Source organism: Xiphias gladius, chromosome 11, assembly GCF_016859285.1.
Source record: "Xiphias gladius isolate SHS-SW01 ecotype Sanya breed wild chromosome 11, ASM1685928v1, whole genome shotgun sequence".
Lineage (NCBI taxonomy): Eukaryota > Metazoa > Chordata > Actinopteri > Istiophoriformes > Xiphiidae > Xiphias > Xiphias gladius.
Window position 1 is genome coordinate 12,449,923 of NC_053410.1, and position 23,377 is coordinate 12,473,299.

Genomic DNA, 23,377 nt, shown 5'->3' on the forward strand with positions numbered 1-23,377 from the left:
ACTTCAGCTCGCTGACCTGTGTGGCCCCTCGGGACCCTCACCAGACCATTACCTAATATGGTAAGTAAGATCCCCGTTGAATCCATAAAATCATAATGAGCAGGTTTATAAGCAGGGTCCACTTAATGTCACTGTTTATCTAAAACTATGTAAATGATCGAATCCCTAAATGTAACATTATGATGTGGTTTGATGTACACGTCTGTTCTGCAGAGCTCCATGCGCGCATAAGGACTTTCAGGTCCTGATGGACAAAGTGAATATGCACTTTAATACTCTTTGCATACGCTAATCCCCCATGTTCTCTCTCCTCTGTGTCAAATCTCCTCGGTGAGGGGGAGGGCTGGGTAGGTGGGAGGGTTGGTAATTCATGCACACATGTGCCTGCCTGTTCCTCCAGTGACAGGGCCGGGGAGGGGGGGGGGGGGGGCACATGATAAATTGCTTTCCACCGGGGACCTCCGAGCACAGCCACCATGATGTGGGTAAAAATGGAAATTGCTCCCTTTCACCGTCATTACATCAGTTTAGAGCGCGTGTGGGCCTTATACATGCCATGGGAGGAGCTTGTTTCGTCTGACTGCGATAGACAAGGGACAGCATAGCTGAGGAGGTGTTCTGAGTAAATATTAATAACTGTAAAACAGCTGGGTCAAAAGTATGCCCGAAAGAACTGAAAGACAAACGTCAATGCTGTTCAGAGTCGATGACAGCAAAGGTATAGGGAAAGATACAGTTATGCTGACTTAAAACCCCTATGGATAATTAATTGTGGCTGTGTGAGCTCAATTATCTACGCACGCACCGCCTCTGATCTGTCAACTTTTCTATATATTAAAAGGCGATAAAGCTCGAACACGCAGCTGATTTTGTTCACGAGGGTCGTAAACGAAATCAGCTACAGCAATCCGGGTTCGTTTCATTGTCAGTGCAAGAAAAAAAATATTTTTAAAAATACATCATTGAAAATTTCTGAATTATTCACGTGGCATGTCAGTTGTATTTTTTAAAAATATGACTAGGATTTCAATATGCGCCTGGTCTTTGCAAATTCAAACCACGAGTTGTGAGTGTTTGTATCTGCATGAAAATCCCACAACTTTCCACAAGTCAGATCTTTTTTCTTTTTCTTTTTTTTTTTTAATAACAAATGGAGTGCTTTGTACATTAGATTTACAGGTGGATGAGATTATCAAATGCAAATGAAATAATGGCATCCAGGTAATGATCATCCAATCAAAAGTAGCCCATACTAACTTTATACATAAACCAGTTAATGGCCTCCACGTCGAAATCTCGACCCGCTGCGGCGGCGGAGTCTTGCCCTCAGCCCACAGCTGAGTCATAAATAAGTTAAAACAAAACACAACACAAAGACACACTAGTCGAAAACGCTCGTAAAAATTCTAGTGCATTACACCTGGAAGCCAGCAAATATTCAACCCAACGTCCGTCTTTCTCGTGGGGTTGTAAAATTGATTTTTTTTTTTTTTTTTTTTAATTTAGCAAGTTAAAATACGTAACTGCGCCCGTGATTTTAAAAACCACAGAAAAAGAAAATCAGCTTTCCTCGCCGAACATTTTTTTTCCTGACATATTTCACAAATTTACTCCTGACGCAGATTAGTAGCAAAGTAGCATCTAAATCTACAAGGCTTGTAAAAAAAAAAAAAAAAAAAATCCATCTCAATCTCAAACACCAGCAAATTAAATTCTCTCATACAAATTCACTTTATAAAGCCCGTTTAACTCTGTGCACACACACACACACACACACACACACACACACACACACACACACACACACACACACTCACAATATTACCTCCCTCATTCAAGTTGCATTTCATTTAAACTTTTAAAGTGTGCTCTGATTAAAGTAAACTTTTAAAGCTTCTCGATCATTTGGCACAAATAGAAAGAAAGATGGAAGGAAAAGAAAGATTATATGAGCAAATAGTCTAAATGTGTCCTCAGTTGACAGCAATTCACTTAAAAAAAAAAAAAAAAGTATGACAGCCTGGAAAAGCTATAGGCCTGTGGCGCTGAAATGATCGAATGCGATTTTCTTAGAATTTAACAGGCCAGTTTAAAAAAAAAAAAAAAATGCCAGTGGAAAATAAATTTGCGTATTGTTTCACAGTGAATAATGTTAACACTTGAGAAAATGAGGCACACAGAGATATGGAACAGAATTGTTTCTTATTTTTTTTTCCAGAATACATACAAAAAAATACCAATTCTCTTTCCAAGGTGTACACCTGAAAAATAACGGCAATTTAAAATGTGGACAATTTTTGAAGTTTTAAGAAACAAACATGCATGTAAATTATTTTCTTCTCAATCAGACATTAAATAAGAACAAATACAATCATAGCAATTTTCAAATTAACATCGAAATGAAGATCCCTACTTGAATTAGTACTCTAACATGTGTGTGTTTTCACTTTACCTATAGAGTTCAGTTTCAACATAATGCACTTTTTGAGTTGCTCAAATATTTTTCCATTTGCAGCTATTAACGCCTGCTTTTAAGCCGACATATAAATAAATACAGTTGAAGTTCCACGGATCCCGCCCATAAGTTTAGCGCTGTTAATATAAAAGTCTTTATATTTGCATTCTTAGTACTATAAACTTCTCAGAGTCCGCTCTTTCCTCACTGGTATCCAAGCGCCGATGCTGTGGTGAGTCTCTGGCCATACAGTGCGTAAGGGGAGTAGTAAGGGCCGGTGGCTGCGGGGACGGGAACGGGGGCGCCGGGGGTCGGCAGGGGACTTTTGGAGTACGGATGGTAGCGGCTGCTGAGTCCTAACGCGTGATGCGGGCTCCGTAGAGCCAAAGTCCCGGGGCTCCCGGGGGCTCCTGACGGTGGCATGTGCATATGGCAAGCCATGGCCGCTGCCGCGGCGCTGGCCAGCGACGAGGACCCGGGATAACCGGATATCAACTTCTCGGCCCCGGTAAAAGCAGTGTGTGTCCTCAGGTGATTCAGGAGTTCTTCCGAGGTGGAGAAACGCTTGTCGCACGGTCCATTTGCCGACACCCAATTACAAACGTGGGGGAGAGGGTCGTTGGGGAGCATGAAACCGTATGGGTAGAGGGGGTGTCCGCTAAATGAGGGCGCCGAGGAATGAACGCTGTGTATGGGGTGTGTCGGGTACATTAGTGGGTAGCTGGACTTGAGGGCGTTAGCGGCCGCTGCAGCTGCAGAGTCGTGCGTGCAGGAAGCACTGGCTGCGCCCGCTAAGTGACTGGCACAATGGTAACTGAGGCAGTAAGGGTCTCTGCACAGGCTGGCTGACATGATGGACGGTGGCGAAGCCCCAGCCAGAGGACTGGATCCGGCCTTGCTGCAGCCCAGTGAACTAGCCAGCTGTGCGTTTACCAAGCTCCCTCCGTGGGGCAGGAAGTGTTGAGGGTAACCGGCATAGGCCCCAGCCAGGCTACCGGGGTAGGTCATGCCAGCAGGAGGCAAAGGGAAAACTGTCTGCCCCGGTTTGTAGGGAGAAACCGGCGCCACGAGTCCTGACCCGAGAACGGATGCGGAGGATACGGAAGTGACAGATGAGGACTCCGACGAGGAGGTGGTTTTAGTGCCAGGCGTCGTCTCCTGGTGTTGGTTGACCTCCACGTTAATTCCACCACAACTCACGCTTATCCTACTGTGGCTAGTGGTGCCAGACCCGTCCGTAGTGCCATTTTTACTACAATCAGAATCTTTCTTTTCATCCCTGTCCCCACATTTCCCCTCTGACGGCATAGGGGAGGCCGAAGTGCTGGAGTTGGGGCTGCCCGTCCTCGGCGTGAACGGCTGGCAGGTGGCGCTCGGCACTCGGAAACCGGACTTCTCCCCGCCCGAGACGCCCGAGGACGAGTCCTTCTTGTCTGAAGGTTTAGAATAAGGTTTGAAGCTCGATTTGTCATCCACGCCGATGTCACTCAGCTTCAAAGGACCGGATTTAGATTCCTTCTCACTAGATCCGTTCGGTGTCACGGAGGATAATTTGGAGGAGGGCGGTGGGTCCGGTTTGCCGATTTGGGAGCAGGTCTGCGCCAGCAGAGCCAACGGACTTTTCTTGGCATCTAGCTGCAACAAAAAAAAAAAAAAAAAAAAAAAGATTAAATAGCTGTTGATAAATTATTCTTAAACGCACATCGATCGCTTTCTTATATGATTACAAAACGCACAGCCGTCTAATGTTGATATTTCCTGACATTTTCCAAGCGGAAACGTACAGGCTGTGTGGCAATTACGCACGGCTCTTCCGTTACCACGGCTGATTCTAAAAACAAGCTGCGAGGCTTTATACTACACACAACTGGTTTAAGCACTGGGATCACAGTTGGGCGGCACATCTTACGGGGCAACAGCAGTAGGCTCCCAAACGTTTTTCACGCAAAAAAAAAAACAAAAAAAACACCACTAACCAAAGTACATCACATCGTAATCACACTGACACGAGTATTTCAAAGGTCCTCCTTACCTCTATGGGACTGACCGGGGTAGAAGGCAGAGGCTGCAGGTACTCCGGGTGCAAAATGTGTCCCGACCGCGCGGTAAGCATTTTCAAAACCTTGATGGGAAGTCGGTTTGCTTGCCGTAGTGGATCAGACGGAGGCGCGGAGTGGAGAACGGGCTTGTTGGTGCTCGCTGAGCTGCTACTCCGAGAACTGCTGCTTTCCCAGGCTACACAAATATCACTATTTTTCAGGGCAGACGCCGAGGGCGACGTGATCATGTCCCAATTGTCAGGAAATGAAACGGCGATGCTTTCATCAGATTCATTAAGAATATCACAAAAGCATCGAGCCCCCTCTCTCTCTCTCACTCTCGGGGAAAAAAAAGAAAAAAAAAAGAATCGTAAAATGGTTCAATAATATGTAATCCTGGTAGTAAAAGGAGCAAGGCGCGGCAGCTGGAAGGAGACCGTGCGAGGTTATCGCAGATCCGTGGCTGCGTCTTGCACCATGAGCGCTGCGCCTTGCGTGCGTCTGTCTGCAGCTCCTCGCTCTGTACTCCCGAAGTACGAACTGGTAGAAAATTTTCACTTCAAAAGCAGCTGAATTAGTCCGAGATTAAAGCCTTTGCCGCCTTCCAATCAAATGGGACCCCGAGGTGATTGGAGGGTCAAGGGGATGTGACGTTCTCCTCTTTGTAAGCGCCTCTATTTTGACAGCTCGGGGGGGAGGAGACAGGCTTTAATGTTTTGGTTACCGTGAACGCTTACACTATTCGAGATGCGGGGCGACGGGGGCTCTAATGGCTAATAAATGCAATAATGTCATTAAATAAAAATAAAAAAAATAGGATAGATGAAGCATATAGCTCCGGTCTTCAGATTCTAAGACACAATTTCCTCACTTTAACACTTTCATTTGATCCATTATGAAAGAGATCACCGAGTTGTGTGTGCGGGACGGCAAGTCGGACGACACTCATGACAATCACATTTCTCTCATCAATAGCACATAAATGTTCACCCGAGTCTCGTATTAAAACACGTACGTCGTGGTGGCACGGTCCTGTACCGTTTTCTGTGCTTACCGTCACATATCTCGCGTGGCTTGATTGCCATTAAAATACCTACGAGGATACTTATTTTTAACGTATTTGAGCGGAAATATGTTATTCAGAACTCTGCCGTCACTTTAACAAGTGTCTCGTTACTCTCCAGCGGCGTGTGACCCGGGAGACTCGCAAGAGTGTGCGCGAATCCACCACTGGGACTTTTTTTTTTTTTTGGGTCTCCACTGGCAAACATAAAACCAACCGCTTCGGCTTGAATTCCCTTAACAGACAAGCGTTGACAGGAATAGACCAATGTAGTGATGGAGGGATGTGAATGTCACATGTTTTCAGTATAATATACACCGCCCTTCTATTTCTATCTCCACCCCTCCGTCAAGTGTCAATTCTGCTCCACCGCAATCAATCAGTTGTTTGTCAGACGCTGTCAATCCGCCGCTTGATTTATGTCAGCTATTGTGGCTGATTACATGCCAGTGTGACTGCGGGGAGAGAACAAATGGGGAGAGAGAGACGTTCTGCGAGAGACACCAAGTTTTCAGAGGGAATAAATCGATCCGCGAGTTACGATTTAATTTTTTAGACGCATCGACAATCGCCGACATCCCCAGTCCGGACAATGTGGGGGTGTGTGTGTGTGTGTGTGTGGGGGGGGGTGTATAGGAGAGCCGTGGATTGAACTACATATCCACTCTCTCGGTTTAGTAAGTCTGTAACTTTTGGAGTTCCTCAGCAAACACCTCGAGGTTGGCCGGCGCGCAGGACGAGACTTTATAATCGCCCGCAGACAGTCCAGCTCCCATATTCCATGGAGTGGGCTGCCTGTGCTCAAAGGTGCTAAAGTGCTCCGGCTATAGTCGGCCGATTATGGTGTTAGCGAGAAGCCTTAGGAAAAACACCGGTGCCAGAAAAAAAACAAAAAAAACGCACGTCGTCAACAAATTAAAAAAGAAGTTTTCAAATTAAAAAAAATTAAAAATCGAGGGGAAAAAAGAGAAAGTCAAAAGGGACAAATTAATAATTTATATTTTCATTATCTACTATATTTGATGTAGCCCATCCTTCCGGAATAAGTTTAAGGTTAAACAATCTGCATGGGTAAACATTCAATCAAAAAATTACGATGTGCAACAACCCGGTGAAACGCCACGGTCTTTCAAAACAGAGCCCTGTCCATTTTGGCTAAACGCATCTGCCATTGTGCTGTTAAGACCTGTCATCTGCCTCGGGCACACTGTCATCGGCAACAGCAATAACAAAGAGAGGGTACAAAAAAGAAATCCAGACATGTTGTATTGATGTCAGCTCGATTTTATTTACATACAATGAAAATGATTTATTTTCTTTAAGATGTAGAAAAGCGGACTGGGAGAAAGAAAAGAAGAGAAATGGTCTGTCAGGCCGCTGAGAAAAGAAGTTTAAAATGCCTTGAACTATTCACCGCTGAGATGGCTAATCAGTATTGAGGCTCCAGGGCAATCGGGCAGCTTTTCAATGCGGTTTTCCTTTCATCTCAATCGGGATTGGGGCGCTCAATTAAAAGCCTATCAGTTTGTAAGTAAATCAACGCCTATCAAAGTTGTCACATCAAACAAAACGATTATTATTGCAACCCGCCTCTGCCATTAATCTCTTTCTGTGGTAATCTGCTTGACAGGTCAACTTGGAGAGCAAGAAAACCTGGAGTGGACAGCCAAGGGGGCAAAAAATATGTTTTCCCTGAAAAATATAAGAACTAACTACAAACGCGAAGTGTGTTGGAGTCCACAATCTGCTGCAAATACAATCTGGGACGAAGGCTAGAGTGAATAAAAGAAAAGAAAAAGAAACATCTTCTCCACATGGTAAAAAGCAGAATGCACGGAAACATTTTGACAATTAAATCCAACACACAAGAGTAAAAACACACTTCTCAGCAAACAGTTAAAAAAAAAAGAAAAAGAGAGAGACCAGTTTCATCTCATAGTTGAGACCTTGAATCAGCTTATAGGCCCACAGTGGTCAGCATGACTTAAAGCTTAGTAAACTGTGTATGAATCAATAAAAACAAGCAATACTTGTATTCTTTATGAAGGCACAAGTCATTATCTTGAGATGTCTCGTAATATAAACAGTAACTTTAAAAAAAAAAAAGCCAACCGTTTTTCTCATGGTTTAATGGGAGAAAGTCCAAATGAGCGGAGCCACTATGCCTCCAAATGTTTTCAGTGTTTTTCTCTGGTAGAAAAAAAAAAAGGGGGTTGGGGGGCGGGGGCGGTGGGGGGGACGTTTCACAATATGCAAAGATGTGTGATTGATAACAGGCTTGCTGTTTTCTGCAAGGGCTGTCTGTCCGTGACACAATATGTGAGTTATTAGGGCAAAGAAGGGCAACCATAAATTTTCACTGTCAGGCGAAATCCCTCTTTATTGTCCGTATGACGAATGGGCTTCTGCACCAGACACCAAAATACTCGGCATTCCCCTTAAATGGGAAGACTTTTTTGCGACCATAATTCATGATATTTAAATAGAAAGTTTTAATATCCCTATATATATTTCATAACACTGACATGTTTGTGAATAACTGTCCGCATGCAAATACAACTATTTACATCTCGTGAGGAAATATGTTAGACTTGCAGGATTACTGTGAGCCATGTGCTGGGCCGACTTCTTGTTATGCCACGAAGAACAAAAAAAATTCAATCCTATGGGGTAATTTATGTAGCCGTATAAAACAGAAAATATACAATTAAACAACTTTTCTGATCGCACTCTCACTTTTTACCTAAATCTAAAGAAACTGCATATTTCTTACACACACACATTTCTGAGGCTATTCTCAATGTTAACATTAAGTTATTAATTTTATTTTAGTCCATTTCCACTCTATTATTTACTTTGAGGTTATATTCCAGCAATGAGCGTGTGCTTTTTTTTTTTTTTTTTAATAGACGCACATAGTCTCCAAGTCGCAGAAATAGAAAAAAAAAAAAAGGGGGGTTGGGGGGCGGGGGCGGTGGGGGGGACGTTTCACAATATGCAAAGATGTGTGATTGATAACAGGCTTGCTGTTTTCTGCAAGGGCTGTCTGTCCGTGACACAATATGTGAGTTATTAGGGCAAAGAAGGGCAACCATAAATTTTCACTGTCAGGCGAAATCCCTCTTTATTGTCCGTATGACGAATGGGCTTCTGCACCAGACACCAAAATACTCGGCATTCCCCTTAAATGGGAAGACTTTTTTGCGACCATAATTCATGATATTTAAATAGAAAGTTTTAATATCCCTATATATATTTCATAACACTGACATGTTTGTGAATAACTGTCCGCATGCAAATACAACTATTTACATCTCGTGAGGAAATATGTTAGACTTGCAGGATTACTGTGAGCCATGTGCTGGGCCGACTTCTTGTTATGCCACGAAGAACAAAAAAAATTCAATCCTATGGGGTAATTTATGTAGCCGTATAAAACAGAAAATATACAATTAAACAACTTTTCTGATCGCACTCTCACTTTTTACCTAAATCTAAAGAAACTGCATATTTCTTACACACACACATTTCTGAGGCTATTCTCAATGTTAACATTAAGTTATTAATTTTATTTTAGTCCATTTCCACTCTATTATTTACTTTGAGGTTATATTCCAGCAATGAGCGTGTGCTTTTTTTTTTTTTTTTTAATAGACGCACATAGTCTCCAAGTCGCAGAAATAGAAAAAAAACAGAAGATGCAGGCTGCACAGGAGAGTATTAAAACCATTCAATCGCATGCATTAAGTAGAAAAGATTGTTTTAAAACTCCCTGGAGGAAGGACAGGTTTACAGGAAAGTCCGTGGCGCGACATTACCTGGAAGCATTGCCTAATAAGCTCCGATGCAAAACATGAGAGTTAAAAGAATAATAATAAAAAAAACAATAACACTGTAACAACATTAACAACAACAGCGTAGTCCTTCTGTCTAAAAGAATCTATTTTGCATCACTCAAACACAGCCGCCTATTGCATTCTGTCAACAGTGAAGCACCGCAAGCGGCACGGTGGAGACCGGAGCCACGCAGACCCTGTCGCTCCCTCCCCGGAGCGGGCAGCCGGGAGCGCGCGGGCGGTTCCGCGTATGGGAGGTCCCACGTGACGTCACGTGAGACGCAGCGAGGCAGCGGAGCGGCTCGGCGCTCCCGGGCTCTCAGACCCCCTCAACTTGGCGCCTCGGTCGGCCCGTCAGAGTGGGCAGGTTGTGCCCCACGCAGGCAGCTCTTTTTCTTTCTTTCTTTTTTTTTTTTTTTTTAACTCATTAGCGCAGCTCTCAAATGGAGAGGGACGAGCTTAGCGGGGGCGCGAGCTGCTTCAGTGCTCGGCTGCGGCGTCCGCCTGGGCGCATGCTTTCAGGGGAGAGTGACACGTACAGAAACGAAGCAATGAGCGTAACAGTTTGGGGACTGAGGCCCGTACTTCAGTTATGAAAAAAGTAATGGTATTCTTGTCACCATCAGATCTCTCTCTCAGTCATTTAATCATCACACAGTGGTTGGTTTGTTGGGCTTTGTCGCAAAACATACATTACCTGATATGTGTCATAATGAAATAGCTATGACAGGATTGCATAGTCCCTGTCCTGTCGGTGGGGAGAGTAACCCCCAATGCATCCATCCTCAATAACGACAGCAAAAATCAAAGTCGGTAGGCAGTGTTAGAACCGGTAGCAGACACGACTGAGAATCAAGCAGGCGAACACATAAGAAAGTGGCACATCACAGGCCTACGGTACAAAGCGCTCCTAGCTGACCCACAAAGCTACACACAGTTGCTACTCACTGGGAAATAAACATGAGCCATATGGTTAATGGGAAGTTGTGAAGGTTTGTTTACACTTATATTGCTCTAGTAAAAGAAATATAAATGTTTGTATGCAAAAAAGTCCCACCTTCGACGCTAATTCAGTGTGGAAAAGGAAAGCGGTGGTTTTCATATTTTATCTGAGCCCAAAATTCATTTTATTTCAAAGGTTTAATAAAACGATACTGTCACCACCTCTCATGTTTTTATGTCAATTGGCAGACCTTCAGCATACAAAACCTTCATAAATGAAGATTTGCCTTGCCTCACTGGATATGGCAGCAGGGTCAAAATCTGGATAGAAAGATAAGTTAGAGTCCAGTGGATGTAATAATGTTTCAATTACAATTTGGCTATTGCCCTCAACCCCATATAAGTGATTTAATGATCACCCAGTGCCATTATATCTTTATCCAGTTTGCTCTAAAGTCAGGAATTTAGAGACACATACTTCATTTGAATTCGGGTTATTAGGAATTTTTTTTAATTTTTTATTTTTATACATACAGACATACGGATACATGATATTATTAACAAAATTTACATTCAGGACAAGAAGGCTCACAAAAACCCAGTCTATACTATCAATTAGTATAATCTTAGGAGACCAAGACACACAAGTTGAAGCAAGATTATAGAAAGTGCAAACTGTATCGATAAACATGCTTAGATATTTATATACCATCACCTCTTCTTTACAGTGTTTGAAAAGTCATAATCTTTTTCTTTATGTTACACTGTTGCACAAGTGTGTATATTACAAGCCAGCAATGGTAGTCAGAAGCAACAGGTAAACTACGGCAGGTAAACCACCGACGTTTACCTGCAGTAGTTCCACGGTATGCGTCAGCCTATGGATGATTAGATTACTGTGGGTTAATCCTACCTGTTGCCCATGCACCATAGTGATATAAAACCATCATTATTGTGCTGAGGAGTAGCCAAGGTAAGGTTAAAGCCTAGATCACGCCTGCCAATGTCTTCCACCATTAATGAGGCAGTTTGTGTCCCCGTGTGTGTATCTACCCATATACATCATTTCATTTTGCATTCAAAATTGAAATGCCTCTCGGGGCGATTAAGGCTTAAATTTTATAATCCCAAACTATGGACAGATTGAAAGGTCTCAGTCCAGGAACATGAGTTCATAGGCAATAAGGATTTTACTCTTACTTCCACAGTTAACTGCACTGCAGATGACTACACGTATCGTTTTGTCTCACACCCTTGCGTTGTAGCATTAAACCAAAACTATCGCCTCTATTTGTTCTTGTGATGGGGTCTGGGCCAAAAACGATCACAAACATGAAGTCACAAACCTTTGGTATTATGTTAACCTTAGAACTAGTAAGCAAGATGATGTATGTTACACATCACGGTTAAGTGTTAAGTGGAGCCAACAAGTGTTAATTGCAGTGTAACCATGATGGCTGAACACAGGCCTCCAGAGATAAAATGCCCCAGGCTACACTGAGTAAGCCACATAACAGTTGTCACAGCAGTTTTAATAGGGAGTACTTCTTTAGTAAAAAGTAGTTCCAGTAAAAGTTCACAGCATCGTGGTGCCAAAAGAGACAAGACGGGGAATCTCGAAAACCTGGGTAAATAAAACCCAGAGCTGTCGCCATGGCTAGCTCTACAACAAGAGTAAGGGAGAAGCCTGTTAGTTTTTTTGTGATTTGACCGAACCGACCTTCTAAACCGAGCTAATGTAGGCGTCGTTTTACAGACATGGTCTCAAGAGGGGCAGCACCGGGACCATCGTGTCCTAGCGGTAGAACGAAGCTAGGAAGAGGCTGTTTGTGCACGCGTACAGGCAGGTCTAGTTCAACAAGCCGCACCGAAAATTTGCATCGCCGGATCAGTTTGGCAAGTATGTCTCAGGTAAACCCCCAAGTAAAAAGCAGCAGCGCTTAACTCTGCTAACTGGGCCAAGGTAGCTACTTACACCAACATGGGTCATTTGGGGGCACTGAATTTATCCTAATTGAATCTTGATTAATCTTAGAATTTATCAAAGATACAAGGCATTTTTATCACGACTCCTCCTACCCCCCCCCCCCCCGTGTAAAAACAGGTGTCGTTCTTGTTCTTGACGCCTTTGAACCGCTGCGGGTTGCCCTACCCGTCAGCCGTCCACTTTGTTTGAACGACTTAATTTGGACTTCCTCGAAAACGTGGAGCTGTTTTCACCCGGACGAAGACAGACGCTGAAGGGAAAGGGGGGGGGAAACGTGAAACTGCCCCGTTCACCAGGAGACACTCGGCAGCGCCGAGATTTGATCCGTAACAAACAGTGACCGCGTGCTTCCGCATATCAGCGGGTCAGCTGATTCAAAACGGCACGCGGAAACTGTAAAGTCAATTGGAAAGCGCCAGAAGATCTCCAAGGTAGCCGGACTGACGCTGCATCCTCCCAACGGCGCCGTTTAATGTTGACCGCGACGGCTTCCCTACGTGAGCAGGACCCGGGCTATCAACTCAGATAGCTTATCTTAAAAAAAACAAAACAAAACAAAAAAAACAAAACAAACAAAACAAACCAAGAAACACTTGGCTGTCAACCTCAGGAGAAAGTTATGGCACACAACGAGTCGTTGGTCGCTTTGAATGGGACTCAAGTAAGTTTGTTTTGGAAACTGCTTCGGTCGGACTTTGCCCGCCGCGGACTCAAGCGGTTCTTTATCCCGTGGCCGTTGTGTACCGGTGCTGCATGTGGACGGCTTTTGCTTATTTCTTCGCTATCACCGGTGTCATGTGACACTAGCTAAAGTTACAGTCGTGACTTTCAGCCCCGCAGTTCCTCCTACAACTTCCCTGGAGAAAATAATAGAGTACCATCATGTCATAACGTGTACTTAGTGCAGGGAAACCGGTTGAAGTAGTATGCAGTATAAAGAAATTATTATCTCCTTGCAAAATTAATAGCATGGGCTCTTGTTGGCAACAGTGATATGTCCTCACTTCGGGGTTAGCCGCTACATTATGTAGCACCCTATATCATTCAAAGTCAAATCAAATGATGGTGCCAAATCAATATTGTTTTAAAGTTGGGGTGTGAATCAATAATATTTTGCTGTGCTCAGATCAGGGCTGCTATTGTATCATTGCTACTTATCTCGCGGTTATCTCTGTTTTATTATTGTTATTATTCTTGTTATTCTTAAAGATTTCCTACATCGGACATGACTGTAAGGACATTCCAGACTTCCTTGGAGACACGTATGGCCACATTGCGAGAAGGCTTGATCTGAGCTTCAATCAGCTCAGGTAGGTGACATATGTAATCACCTGGATGCCTATGCTGTCTGTCTCTGTCTCTCTCTCTCTCTCTCTCTCTCTCAGTCTGTTACTAGGAGACATGCATCTGGAACATCAGGTGCAATTGAATGTGTGCCCTCGGTCTGTAGGTGGTCAAAACACTCTGGCCGACAAAGAGCTGAATGAGTGATAGTGCTGGGCTGGTGTCACCCTGGGGCAAGATGAAAGGTGTGATCGATAAATATGACATGCTAATTCGGGGCAAATAGAAGAAAAGATTCCTCTGTCAGGACATGAAGGAACACCTCATGGCAGCTGCTTCAAGGGGGCTGCCATATCAACAGCAGGCCTAGTATAGTTGATCTGGCAAGTAAAAGGAAGGAGATGATGGTTATAAGTTGCTTTTGTTTCTGTACCCTTTCCATGACTGCCAGACCATGGAGCTGTCTCAGTCAAGGGAGTTTTTTTGTTCAAAATTGTTGTCATGAGGTGGTTGTCTGTGCTGGAGTTGTTGAATCCTCAATTTCACTGATTAACATCGTGTCAAATTGAAAAATCCCTCATTTGCTCACAGTGTTCAGACTAGCCGGAAAAATATGTTTGGGGTTAATAGATAAATTAATGAATGAATGAACCCACTGGTGAAGTGCCAGTGACACAGCATAAAAGCAAACCTTGTCACCTTGGTCACAATCTGCAATGAGGCCGCTGAGTAAAATCTCATCATAAATAACAGACATGCTGTCCAGATGCTTTGACAATAAGACACAGGTTGTAAAAAACGTTATTAATATTTTAAAAATGTATTTATTGAATCACTATATGAATAAAAGTGAGAAAAGTCTAGCTCATTGTCGCCCTCACTGCTGGTATATTTTCTGTATTGCCATTATTTTGGTCTGCACAACATTCGTCGGGTGTATGAACAGAGGATCACAAAAAAATCGGTCAGTGGATAATTTACTCAGTATCTGTGTTGTGACGCTTTTTCCATTTATCTGATGAAAGTCATGTGGACTTGCAGTGTTTACCATCAGTGGGGGAGATGGTGTGTGTTAGTTTTCAGTTTTATTAAAGTCATGCCTCCCTCAGACGTGCCTGTCACACATTGAGGTGTGCAGGAAAATGTTTCACTCGAAGCTCTGCGATCTAAAAACCGCACTTTGCTGACTGGAACATTTTACAGCACTTTGTATTTCAAATGTAACCAGCCACTTGCGGGATTAACAGGTAACTGTGTAATCTATCTGCACCCACATTCAATTAATGTCAGAGTTGGTTGACAGAAGCCTTTCCATATTAGTGTTAATAAACAGCTAACAGTAAGCAAGATGTTCAAGTTATAGTTAACTTGCTGTAATGTTTTGAGTAACTGCCCAAATCTGGATTTCCAAAAACAAATAAAAAGAAGTTTTAAATGTGAACATGTGCTTTAGGGAATCTTTATTCTTTACACAGGATGATTGCCATTAGATCATAACTGCTATCTCCATGGTACAACATGCTTGGACAGCTGAATGGTACATGTCTTGGTGTTACCTCAGAGGAAGAGGAAGTCTGTTTTGTCTAGCAAACAGCTTTATGAAATCTGACTTGAACAACCCTTATGTGTGTTGGTTTCAGGGAGATCAAGGCTGGCATTATGTTTTTTGCCCTTGAACCTGTCACATTAAGGACTTGATGTTTAGAATCAAATATTTATGACTCAGATATTACTAATTCATTATTAATTTTCAGTTCAGCTAATCTCAGATGTCAGATATCATTACTGAACTTCAAAGGGTGGTATGGGCAGAGAAGCGGTGCAGGAGTAATGAGGTGCTACTTGAACCATTTGGGGCTCATATCAGTGGACTATTGATTGATGGTTTGCTAGCGGGCAGAGTGATTTGTTACATAGTGCTTCATCTTTTTCTCTTCTATAGATGGTGTGTTTAAATGGTTCACATTGAAAGCTGGTATTCAGAGTTAAAATCAAACATATCTTGAGGTAATTTTCCTTTATTGTAAACGTTTCATGTATATTGCTTGCTGTGAATACACATATACAGACAATTGTAAAATGTGCTAAATGTGATTCCCTTGGTAATATTAACTCCCAGTGTGAGCTGTCTGAGCACTGTATCTCTATTCATAGCTATAAAGTATATGTTACTGACCTGCTAGTATGGTTGTGTTTGTTTTTCCACCTTATACATACCCAGGAGTCCAGACTTATATATCCACCATTTTCTCTCAAACCCCTTCTCTGTTGCGATTGGTTTCTATAGGCGCTCACATGACAGCGTTGGAAGGTCATGGGTGGGTGGAGCTGTGAAACTCAATAAGCAGCTCAACATGTGATAATTTTATATGCTAACTAAGGCAAAGAAACTCCCCTGAGTAGTTTTGATCCCCATAAGAATGCACCTAATAGACAGAGGCCCCTCACTCACAGCTTAATGGTGGAAAGCTTTTCCTGTAAAGAATTGTTTTTCTGCCCCTGAACTCTTGGTGCTGCTGTACTTGTGTGTAGCTCTTTGAGTAGAGGTTGGTGACGAGGACAAAATCAAATACCACTCCTTTTTTGACACAATATTTGATATAAAAAAAATACTAATATTTTCAGCAACAATACTTGTAGAATGTATACTTAATGTATAGAGAATTATACGGTTTGAGAAAATATTATTAGTAGCTTTGAAATGATTGTGAAGCAGGCAGAGGTGTGCTGTGCTTATTTCACTCATTTTTAACATATAAATAAGTAAAGAAAATGTTGAGTCATGGAATTGAAGTGTGATATTGACATATCTACCAATATCCAATAGCCAGTAATTTCCATGGTCATTTCAGTCTGTACTGATGTGTTTTCAACATATGTTTTCCTGGGTTGTTTACTAACTTGTGCATATGTTAAAGCTTCCCTGCAAGTTGAAAACAGTTTAAATAGAGTAAATCATTGCAAACATTTTTGAGGAATGCAAAGAAAACTAGATGGGTAGTAAATTCCATATTTGAACAGCGATGGCTTATTGTGGCTAAAATAAATGTAAAGACACACTTTTGCCCTTGTAGTAATGAAATACAACATCCCCATATCAAGTACGTGTGATAATTTTGGTATGTTGACAACATACTTTATTTTTAAGCAATTATTGCCCAGAACTTATAAACTGAATGATATATCATGCTCCCTTGTTGGATTGCAATGCAGGCTTTGAGATCAGGAATAAAGACAACATTTGAGCAATTTTGATGTATTACTATATCCAACACATTTATATTTATTCTTATATTACAGTATTATATTAATATATTTTTCAGCTCTAGCATTCAGGAATGTAGAAGTTTTGTTAGCCATCATTTCACATTATATGTCAGATAGTAGAGACATTTGTGTCTTGACACCATGACCCCATTTCAGTGTCAGCTGGAGGTGTAAACAGATGCACATTTTAGTGAAACTCAGTGGACTGCCTTCAGCATCATGCACTTCTTCATGCTGCTTGACTCAAATCGAGAGAGAGACATTGCCAGAGTTTGTTGTAGCTAATATGCTTATTTCTGTCAGCTGAATTGACAACACTCGTCCAGCAACCTGACAATGAGTCACAATGAGAAGCAAGGCACTGGCATCACCTTTAACTGAGTCCTGTGTGTTTTTTTTTTTTTTTTGTGTGTGTGTGTGTTGTAAATATGTTTATGTTTGTGCGCATGCTTGTGCACGTTCGCTTGCATGCGGTGTTTGTGCATCTTTTCTCTGTGACTGGCTGGGCAGGTAATGGCAGGATGAAATTATGGTAGCGGGCTGTCACACCCACACCTCTCCCTCTGTGTGCTGCGGTGTCGGCCTGTCTCATCAGTGTGTTGAGATGTCGGGCTCACAGTGAGATTTCTGTCTCAGGACAGGCTTGGATAGTATTGTGTTGTCCACTTTGTTCCAGGTCAGGTTTGTACACAGTGCAGTGAGTGGGCATGTGCTGTGGTGACACGATTCTGCTCTGTGACTGGGATGCACTTTGGGTGCCTGCATCTGTTACATGCGGCGCTATCACCCTGGACACACAGGGTTTGAGGAGGACACATGTCTATGAGTCACAGGAAGAATCCCTAACATCGTTAGAACAGTGATACCTTCCTTCTGAGATCTGACATGGCAGCTTGATAAACAAATGACATCTGTGCAATGCCAGCATTTGTGAAACCTTAGACCTAACCTGAAAGTTAAGCCTGTACTATTTTACTGACGTCTGTTTTCACTAGTTAGATGTGCAACTCAAATGTCCTCTCAACACATGTGATACTGTATACTGAACATGTAATGTAAAAATGCTTTTAAAATATTCTAAAGCAACCGGGAAATATTTGTTATAGTTGATAATGATGTTTGTCATTCCAGTTGATTGGTATTTTTACCGACCACATCATGTGTTACACAGATGCCATGTTTAGCAGATCTATATTTAAGTATGGTGCTTAAAATCTACACCAAAATAGAAACTATTACAATACAAAAGCTTTACAATAATTCCCATCTTTAGCATATTCAGTTTTTGTTGTGATTATGTCAGAGAGGTGTTGATTCAACTCTGTGATCATTTTTGTTGCTTTATTTTGTGTAAGTGTCGTATTGAATTACATAATGATAAACATATTTGTACTGATTTGTTCCATGTGGCAAAATATTGGAGAAATAAGTATGAAAGGTTGTACAAGTCTAAACTGATCTTGTGCAAATTGAGACTGTTCAAAAGGTGATCTGGCTGTACTATTTGTAATAGACAGGTGGCTGTATGACTTCTACTGTATATTCACTGTATGCTCACTCATATGCACACCTAGAATGAGAAGGAATTTGGTGGTGAACTTCGTTATTTGACTAGAAATTGTTTTTGTACAACAGTGTCATGTCAAATCCTGTATGGGAATGAACAGTTCTTATTGGTGTCACAGTTTCACTTAAATTTAAGACTCCAGATGGGTATGTTCTGATATTTTATTGCAGCCACTTCAAGAAACCCTTGATGCATCCAGAGGAAAGTAAAAATTAACAGGGAAACCAGTTAATCTGTAACACTGGTGCTTAACTCTGCCCTCCATCATTGATAGCTTCCTCCTTCATCTACTGTCAAACCTGAAAAAATATGGTATAGTAACACAAATAATGATTTTAATGAAAAGCCTTAATTAGCTTGCGTATCATCCTGCTTTGTTGTCTTTTTACCCAATGCCAAACTGGAGTGTTTTCACTTTTGCAGTTACAGTTAGAAGTGATGTAATAATACATTGTATTATTGCAGACATGGTCAGGTTTTGGTAGTGTTGGTATAAAATTGGAGCAAGGCAGCTACCTTTAAATTTAAGACATTCGATGCAGTTGTTAACCTAACTAGGGTCATATCCAATACTACTCACTATATGATCTGAAGACCAGTGAAACAGGGACATTACTCTTTGATATACTTTGAATATCAGAATTTTATGTAACAGATGAATTCCTGATATTAGACTTGAGTTGAAATTCAGACTGCAGTTAAGAATCCATATTGGACTTCAGCATTGCAGATGAACCTCACCTACCTGTGTATGTGTGTGCATGTACAGTATGTGTGTGTCTGTGTGTATCTGAGGGAGTATGTGCTCACCCAGGCTATGTCGGTGATGGCAGGCGTTTTGCATTTTAATGACAAATCAAGTATGCTAACTCGCGTTTTAAAACGAAAGTGCTCTAAATGTCGCCCGGCTGTCAAAATGAGATGTAAGTAGTCTGATGAAAAGAGAACAAAGAAGACAAAGTAGGGAGGCCTGGTACACTGAGAAATGAAATAAAACCTTGTATGGCCTGTCAGCTGTGTCGTTTTATATTCATATCTAAAGAACATTATAGTATTACTCCACAGCTCATGCCTCACTCATCTGTCTCTCTTAATTCGTCACAGGCACCGCTCTGTCTTTCAAGTTGCTGTATGTCAACACTGGAAGGGGCCTGCTAATTGACAAATGATTTTCACAGACATCAAGTGCTCCTTTTTTTTAATCCAAGATAGGTAGACTCTGGTTGTTTGATGGTAAGGGGGTGGGGGGGGTCTCTGTTATTGGCAGAAGCCCAGTAAGAGGCATTAGACTGGTCTTAGAATGAGAAGTGACAACGGGAAGAGAGCCTGTCATTGTCTTGCGCAAGTGTTCAATCTGCAGAGATGCCAGTATGTAGATAAAGTGTCAGTTAGGAGGAGAGGATATGAAACATTGGCAGTATGAAGTCCTCAACCACTTAACTGGTAGCATTGTGTGTGTGTGTGTGTGTGTGTGTGTGTGTGTGTGTGTGTGTGTGTGTGTCTGGTAATAGTGGTGGCGTACTCTGCTCTGCCTAGGAAATACATTCCATATCTGATCTATCAGGCCTGTTTAGGCCGATATACTCGGATAACCTGATCTGTGTCTCATAAATTAAGGAGAATGCAGAACTCTTCCAGCCCTAAGAGATTTAAACCAGAGGGATGAGAGGGACAAGGTCTGGCAGGAAATAACTTATTCATATCAAGGACATTGATATTTTGTATCATTCTGTGGTATTGAGGAAAGAAAAACAACCTTTTTAATTTTCACTGGGATGTTTTTTTTAAATGATGTACTACTCCTGGGAAAGTGATGGAATGACTTAGAGCTAAGGATGTTATGCTTAATGGATGGCTTGTCTTGTTCCTCTATCTCCCCAATTTGAGGTCATATCACAATTTTCCTTCATGTGATTGCAGCAAACACTTCTCTCAAAAAACAGTGCAAACAGAGAGATGGAGTCGCTGAGTCCTATAGTGAAGTAGTAAAGAACTTTTTTTTTTCTATTTATCAAAATCATATGTGTTGTATGTGATGGCTCTATTCATCTAGATGGGGTTATATTTTGGACACTTTTGACAGTCTCAGTTGTAATGTCTTCTAAAGGTTTAATGACATCTGACACAAAACCTCTTGCTGCATTAAGATAATTAAGACAACCATCTTCCAGTGTATCTAGAAAGCCAGCCAAAATCTGTTTAATCTGTTTTCTTCTTTTACTTATAAGCAAGGTGAGTAACTTGTATGGGATTATAAGATTTAACCATACCGCAATATTGTGGCCTTCATTATGTCTTAACTGTAAATGGCCCATTGTTTTTGCGTTTTCTTTTTCAAGCAGTGTATCTTCACTGAAGCTTAATTTTCTTTAATATAAATTTGCCTGGAGGGCAGATGATGTTTTCAGATGAACTGCATATTTTATCCTCGTATTCTCACTAATGGATCTCATCTCATCTCAACTGTAGTACATGTGCTGGAAGGGCGAGTATTTTTTAAAATCTACAGTTTCTTTTGTTTCTGTACATCTGGCATTGTGTTTAACTCCACCTGCATTTGGACTATGAATAAAAAAAACATTTTGACCACATATAAAACACTAAACTTCTGTATATGCATAAACTGGATAGACTGACTTCAATCTTCAGTCTTTCCCCTGAATGGAAATTTACAGTATATAAGTTGGTTTTAAAGGGAAACCCCACTCAAATAGAACAGTATGTTATATTCTGATTCACATCTGAAAGCTGTACATTCACAGTTTAACTAATAGGCTAAGTTGAGCAAGCACACAATCAAGGTCTTCCACCATGCTGGTTTTTGCAAAGTTGCTGTGGTTTCACTCATGATTATGCCATGTAAGTGAAAATATTTTCTTACTACTTCTGCCAGCCTTGTTTTTGGAAGTTGTGAATGTCACTGTGGCAGCAAACTATGCAGTGACACTGCACAACAGTCCTTGATGTTGCCCACAGCATTGCAGAAGTGTACATGTATGCAACAGTGAGTTATACATCAGTTCTCTCAGGAAACAGCTGTCAAGCGTGTCAACCAACAAAACATAAAGATGAACTTGGTAGACTCTTGTGTGTTTGCAGATATTCACTTGGCTGACCCAATTCACTGGAATAGCATAATGCATAATCATTGATTTATAATTTTGTTTTAGACAAAGTGGGTCTGAAGATTCGATTGTGAGACACTTAAGTTGCTTCTCTGTTTTTGGCCTTTCTTTGTTGTTCGGAAATGTTTACGCAGAATTCTTGTGTTGGCTTGTATGAATTTGTGGTGTTTTATAAGCCCCTGCGTGTAGTTCTATGCATGACACAATAATAAAATTGTCCTTCATTCATTCTGTTTAGGATTGTTAATCCATTTATACCTTCCAACTTCCCTACCCTGCCTGTGGCACTCAGTCCACAGAGGACTAAAGATGTAAGTCTTTAAAAGCGTGTTGCTTATATATAGATTTATCTTTAAAATAAGGCTCCAGAATTAGAATAAATAGTGTGTTTGTAAGGGACTATTTTCAGCAGTGGATTAATACATATTTGGTGCTCTAGTGAGCATTTACAGCAACAGAACAATGAAGGGAGAACTGACCCAAAATAAACTACAGTGCCCATGTTAATCATAATGAAGGAATATGTCACCCACTGCACCGGTGGGAATCACTGATGTGTTTTTAACAGTTTTTGACAACGATTGAGGTCTATAGCAGAGAAGAATAAGATATATCAGGCTTTGGCTGCAAAAGGAGCACTTGTTAGTAGGATCAGTATATTACTGCTTTTAGTTCCTTGGGTTGGTTTTTATGGCATTTTTGACAGATAAAATTGCAAGCCTTATCCTCTTAAGACAGACGAGCAGCTAGTCCATCAGTTCCTTGACACCGAGTATAACATATACAGTGTAAATTTTTTTTCTCTCTGTTAAAACACAACAAAAGCCATCTTAACCGTTTGTTAATCACTTTCCGGAGCTTCCATCAGTCTTCTAGAGCATCCCACAATCTCCTCTCTTCTTCAGTCTAAGGCCATCTTGTGGTTAAGGATTCTGAATGGAATGGAACATCTTTATGTTCCTTTTGTTCACGTTATATACAATATACTGGGCAGTGATGCCATTCCTTTTATGACTGCGTCACATTTTTTATTGTATATCCCAAGACGGATGGCGTGCCACTGACACAGAGATTTACAGGCCTTCAGCTTGCAGTGGCAGAGCTTTAGAAGGGCCTGCTGACATCTAGCCAACACTTTGGAGGAGGAGAATAAAAGCTGACATTTTATTGGCTTTAAGAGAGAGGGAGAGAGTGAAGAGTTGGGGGGACACAGAGGAAGGGAGAGAGGGAAGAAAGGAAGAAAGATTCTGTTTCTCTACTTTATATTTTTCAGCACTGCCAGCTGTCATGGGGACCTTGCTAAAAAGAGGGGATTTATTGGGTATTATTTAGAAACTTGTCAGTGGTAATGACTACAGCTATGATTTCAATTATCACCCACTAAATATAGCTTAATTCACTGCCTTAGTGGCCATAATGAGCCGCCCTGACATCATTTTTCTAAAATTCGATACCATGCTATTTTAATATTTTATGTTGACCGCCGATTTTAATTTTCCTCCCTGGTGCCTGGCATGTGGCAAGGTCCCACTCCCTCATGCGCAGTTGGATAGTCAGAGGTATTGAGTTCAAAGCTGTCCTAGGAATATATTTTTTCCATTGACAGAAATCCAATTAGTTTTAGTACACAGTCTGGCTGAATAAAAAGGGTCTTAAAATCTACAATATGTTTCCTTAGCGTTTTAGCAGAGTGCAAAGCCAGTGATGGATCTTTATGATTTGACCTGATGGGGCCCAAGTGGACATACTCCCTTTTCTATTTCGGCAAGTGAAAAACAAACTATCCATATGTCTTACTCATTTTGATAGGCA

General features: G+C 41.6%; 2 protein-coding genes and 1 long non-coding RNA gene across 7 annotated transcripts in view; 2 read left to right on the forward strand and 1 right to left on the reverse strand.

Annotated features, from left to right (window-relative positions):
- Positions 1–2,134: 2,134 nt before the first annotated feature.
- On the reverse strand, positions 2,135–4,830 carry LOC120796096 (zinc finger protein 503). Its single transcript, XM_040138458.1, has 2 exons — positions 4,488–4,830; positions 2,135–4,090 (listed from the first exon to the last, which is right to left on the reverse strand). Exons 1-2 carry the CDS (start codon positions 4,740–4,742, stop codon positions 2,660–2,662), a joined length of 1,686 nt encoding a protein of 561 aa, XP_039994392.1. The 5' UTR covers positions 4,743–4,830; the 3' UTR covers positions 2,135–2,659.
- Positions 4,831–5,958: 1,128 nt separating this feature from the next.
- LOC120796818 lies at positions 5,959–7,646 on the forward strand. Its single transcript, XR_005708424.1, has 3 exons — positions 5,959–6,157; positions 6,881–7,084; positions 7,188–7,646. It is a non-coding gene; the product is annotated as an uncharacterized LOC120796818 (long non-coding RNA).
- Positions 7,647–11,736: 4,090 nt separating this feature from the next.
- The window catches only part of lrmda (leucine rich melanocyte differentiation associated), a 204,719-nt gene continuing 193,078 nt past the window's right edge, over positions 11,737–23,377 (forward strand). Inside the window, exons 1-2 of one of the 5 annotated variants that reach the window (XM_040139947.1) lie at positions 11,737–12,009; positions 13,532–13,632. In XM_040139947.1, the coding sequence (XP_039995881.1) occupies positions 11,989–12,009; positions 13,532–13,632 (122 nt within the window). In that variant the 5' untranslated portion in view covers positions 11,737–11,988. Of the gene's footprint in view, positions 12,010–12,110; positions 12,247–12,470; positions 12,984–13,531; positions 13,633–23,377 lie in introns of those variants that run through there. The other 4 variants (XM_040139944.1, XM_040139946.1, XM_040139942.1 and 1 more) reach the window with 4 other exon arrangements.

What these genes read in the sequence shown, in the direction of transcription:
- LOC120796096 (XM_040138458.1), bottom strand. Translation starts at nt 4,742, where the DNA reads ATGATCACGTCGCCCTCGGCGTCTGCCCTGAAAAATAGTGATATTTGT. An exon ending in CCCCGGTCAGTCCCATAGAG is followed by an intron (nt 4,091 to 4,487) that starts GTAAGGAGGACC and finishes TTTTTGTTGCAG; the next exon opens with CTAGATGCCAAGAAAAGTCC.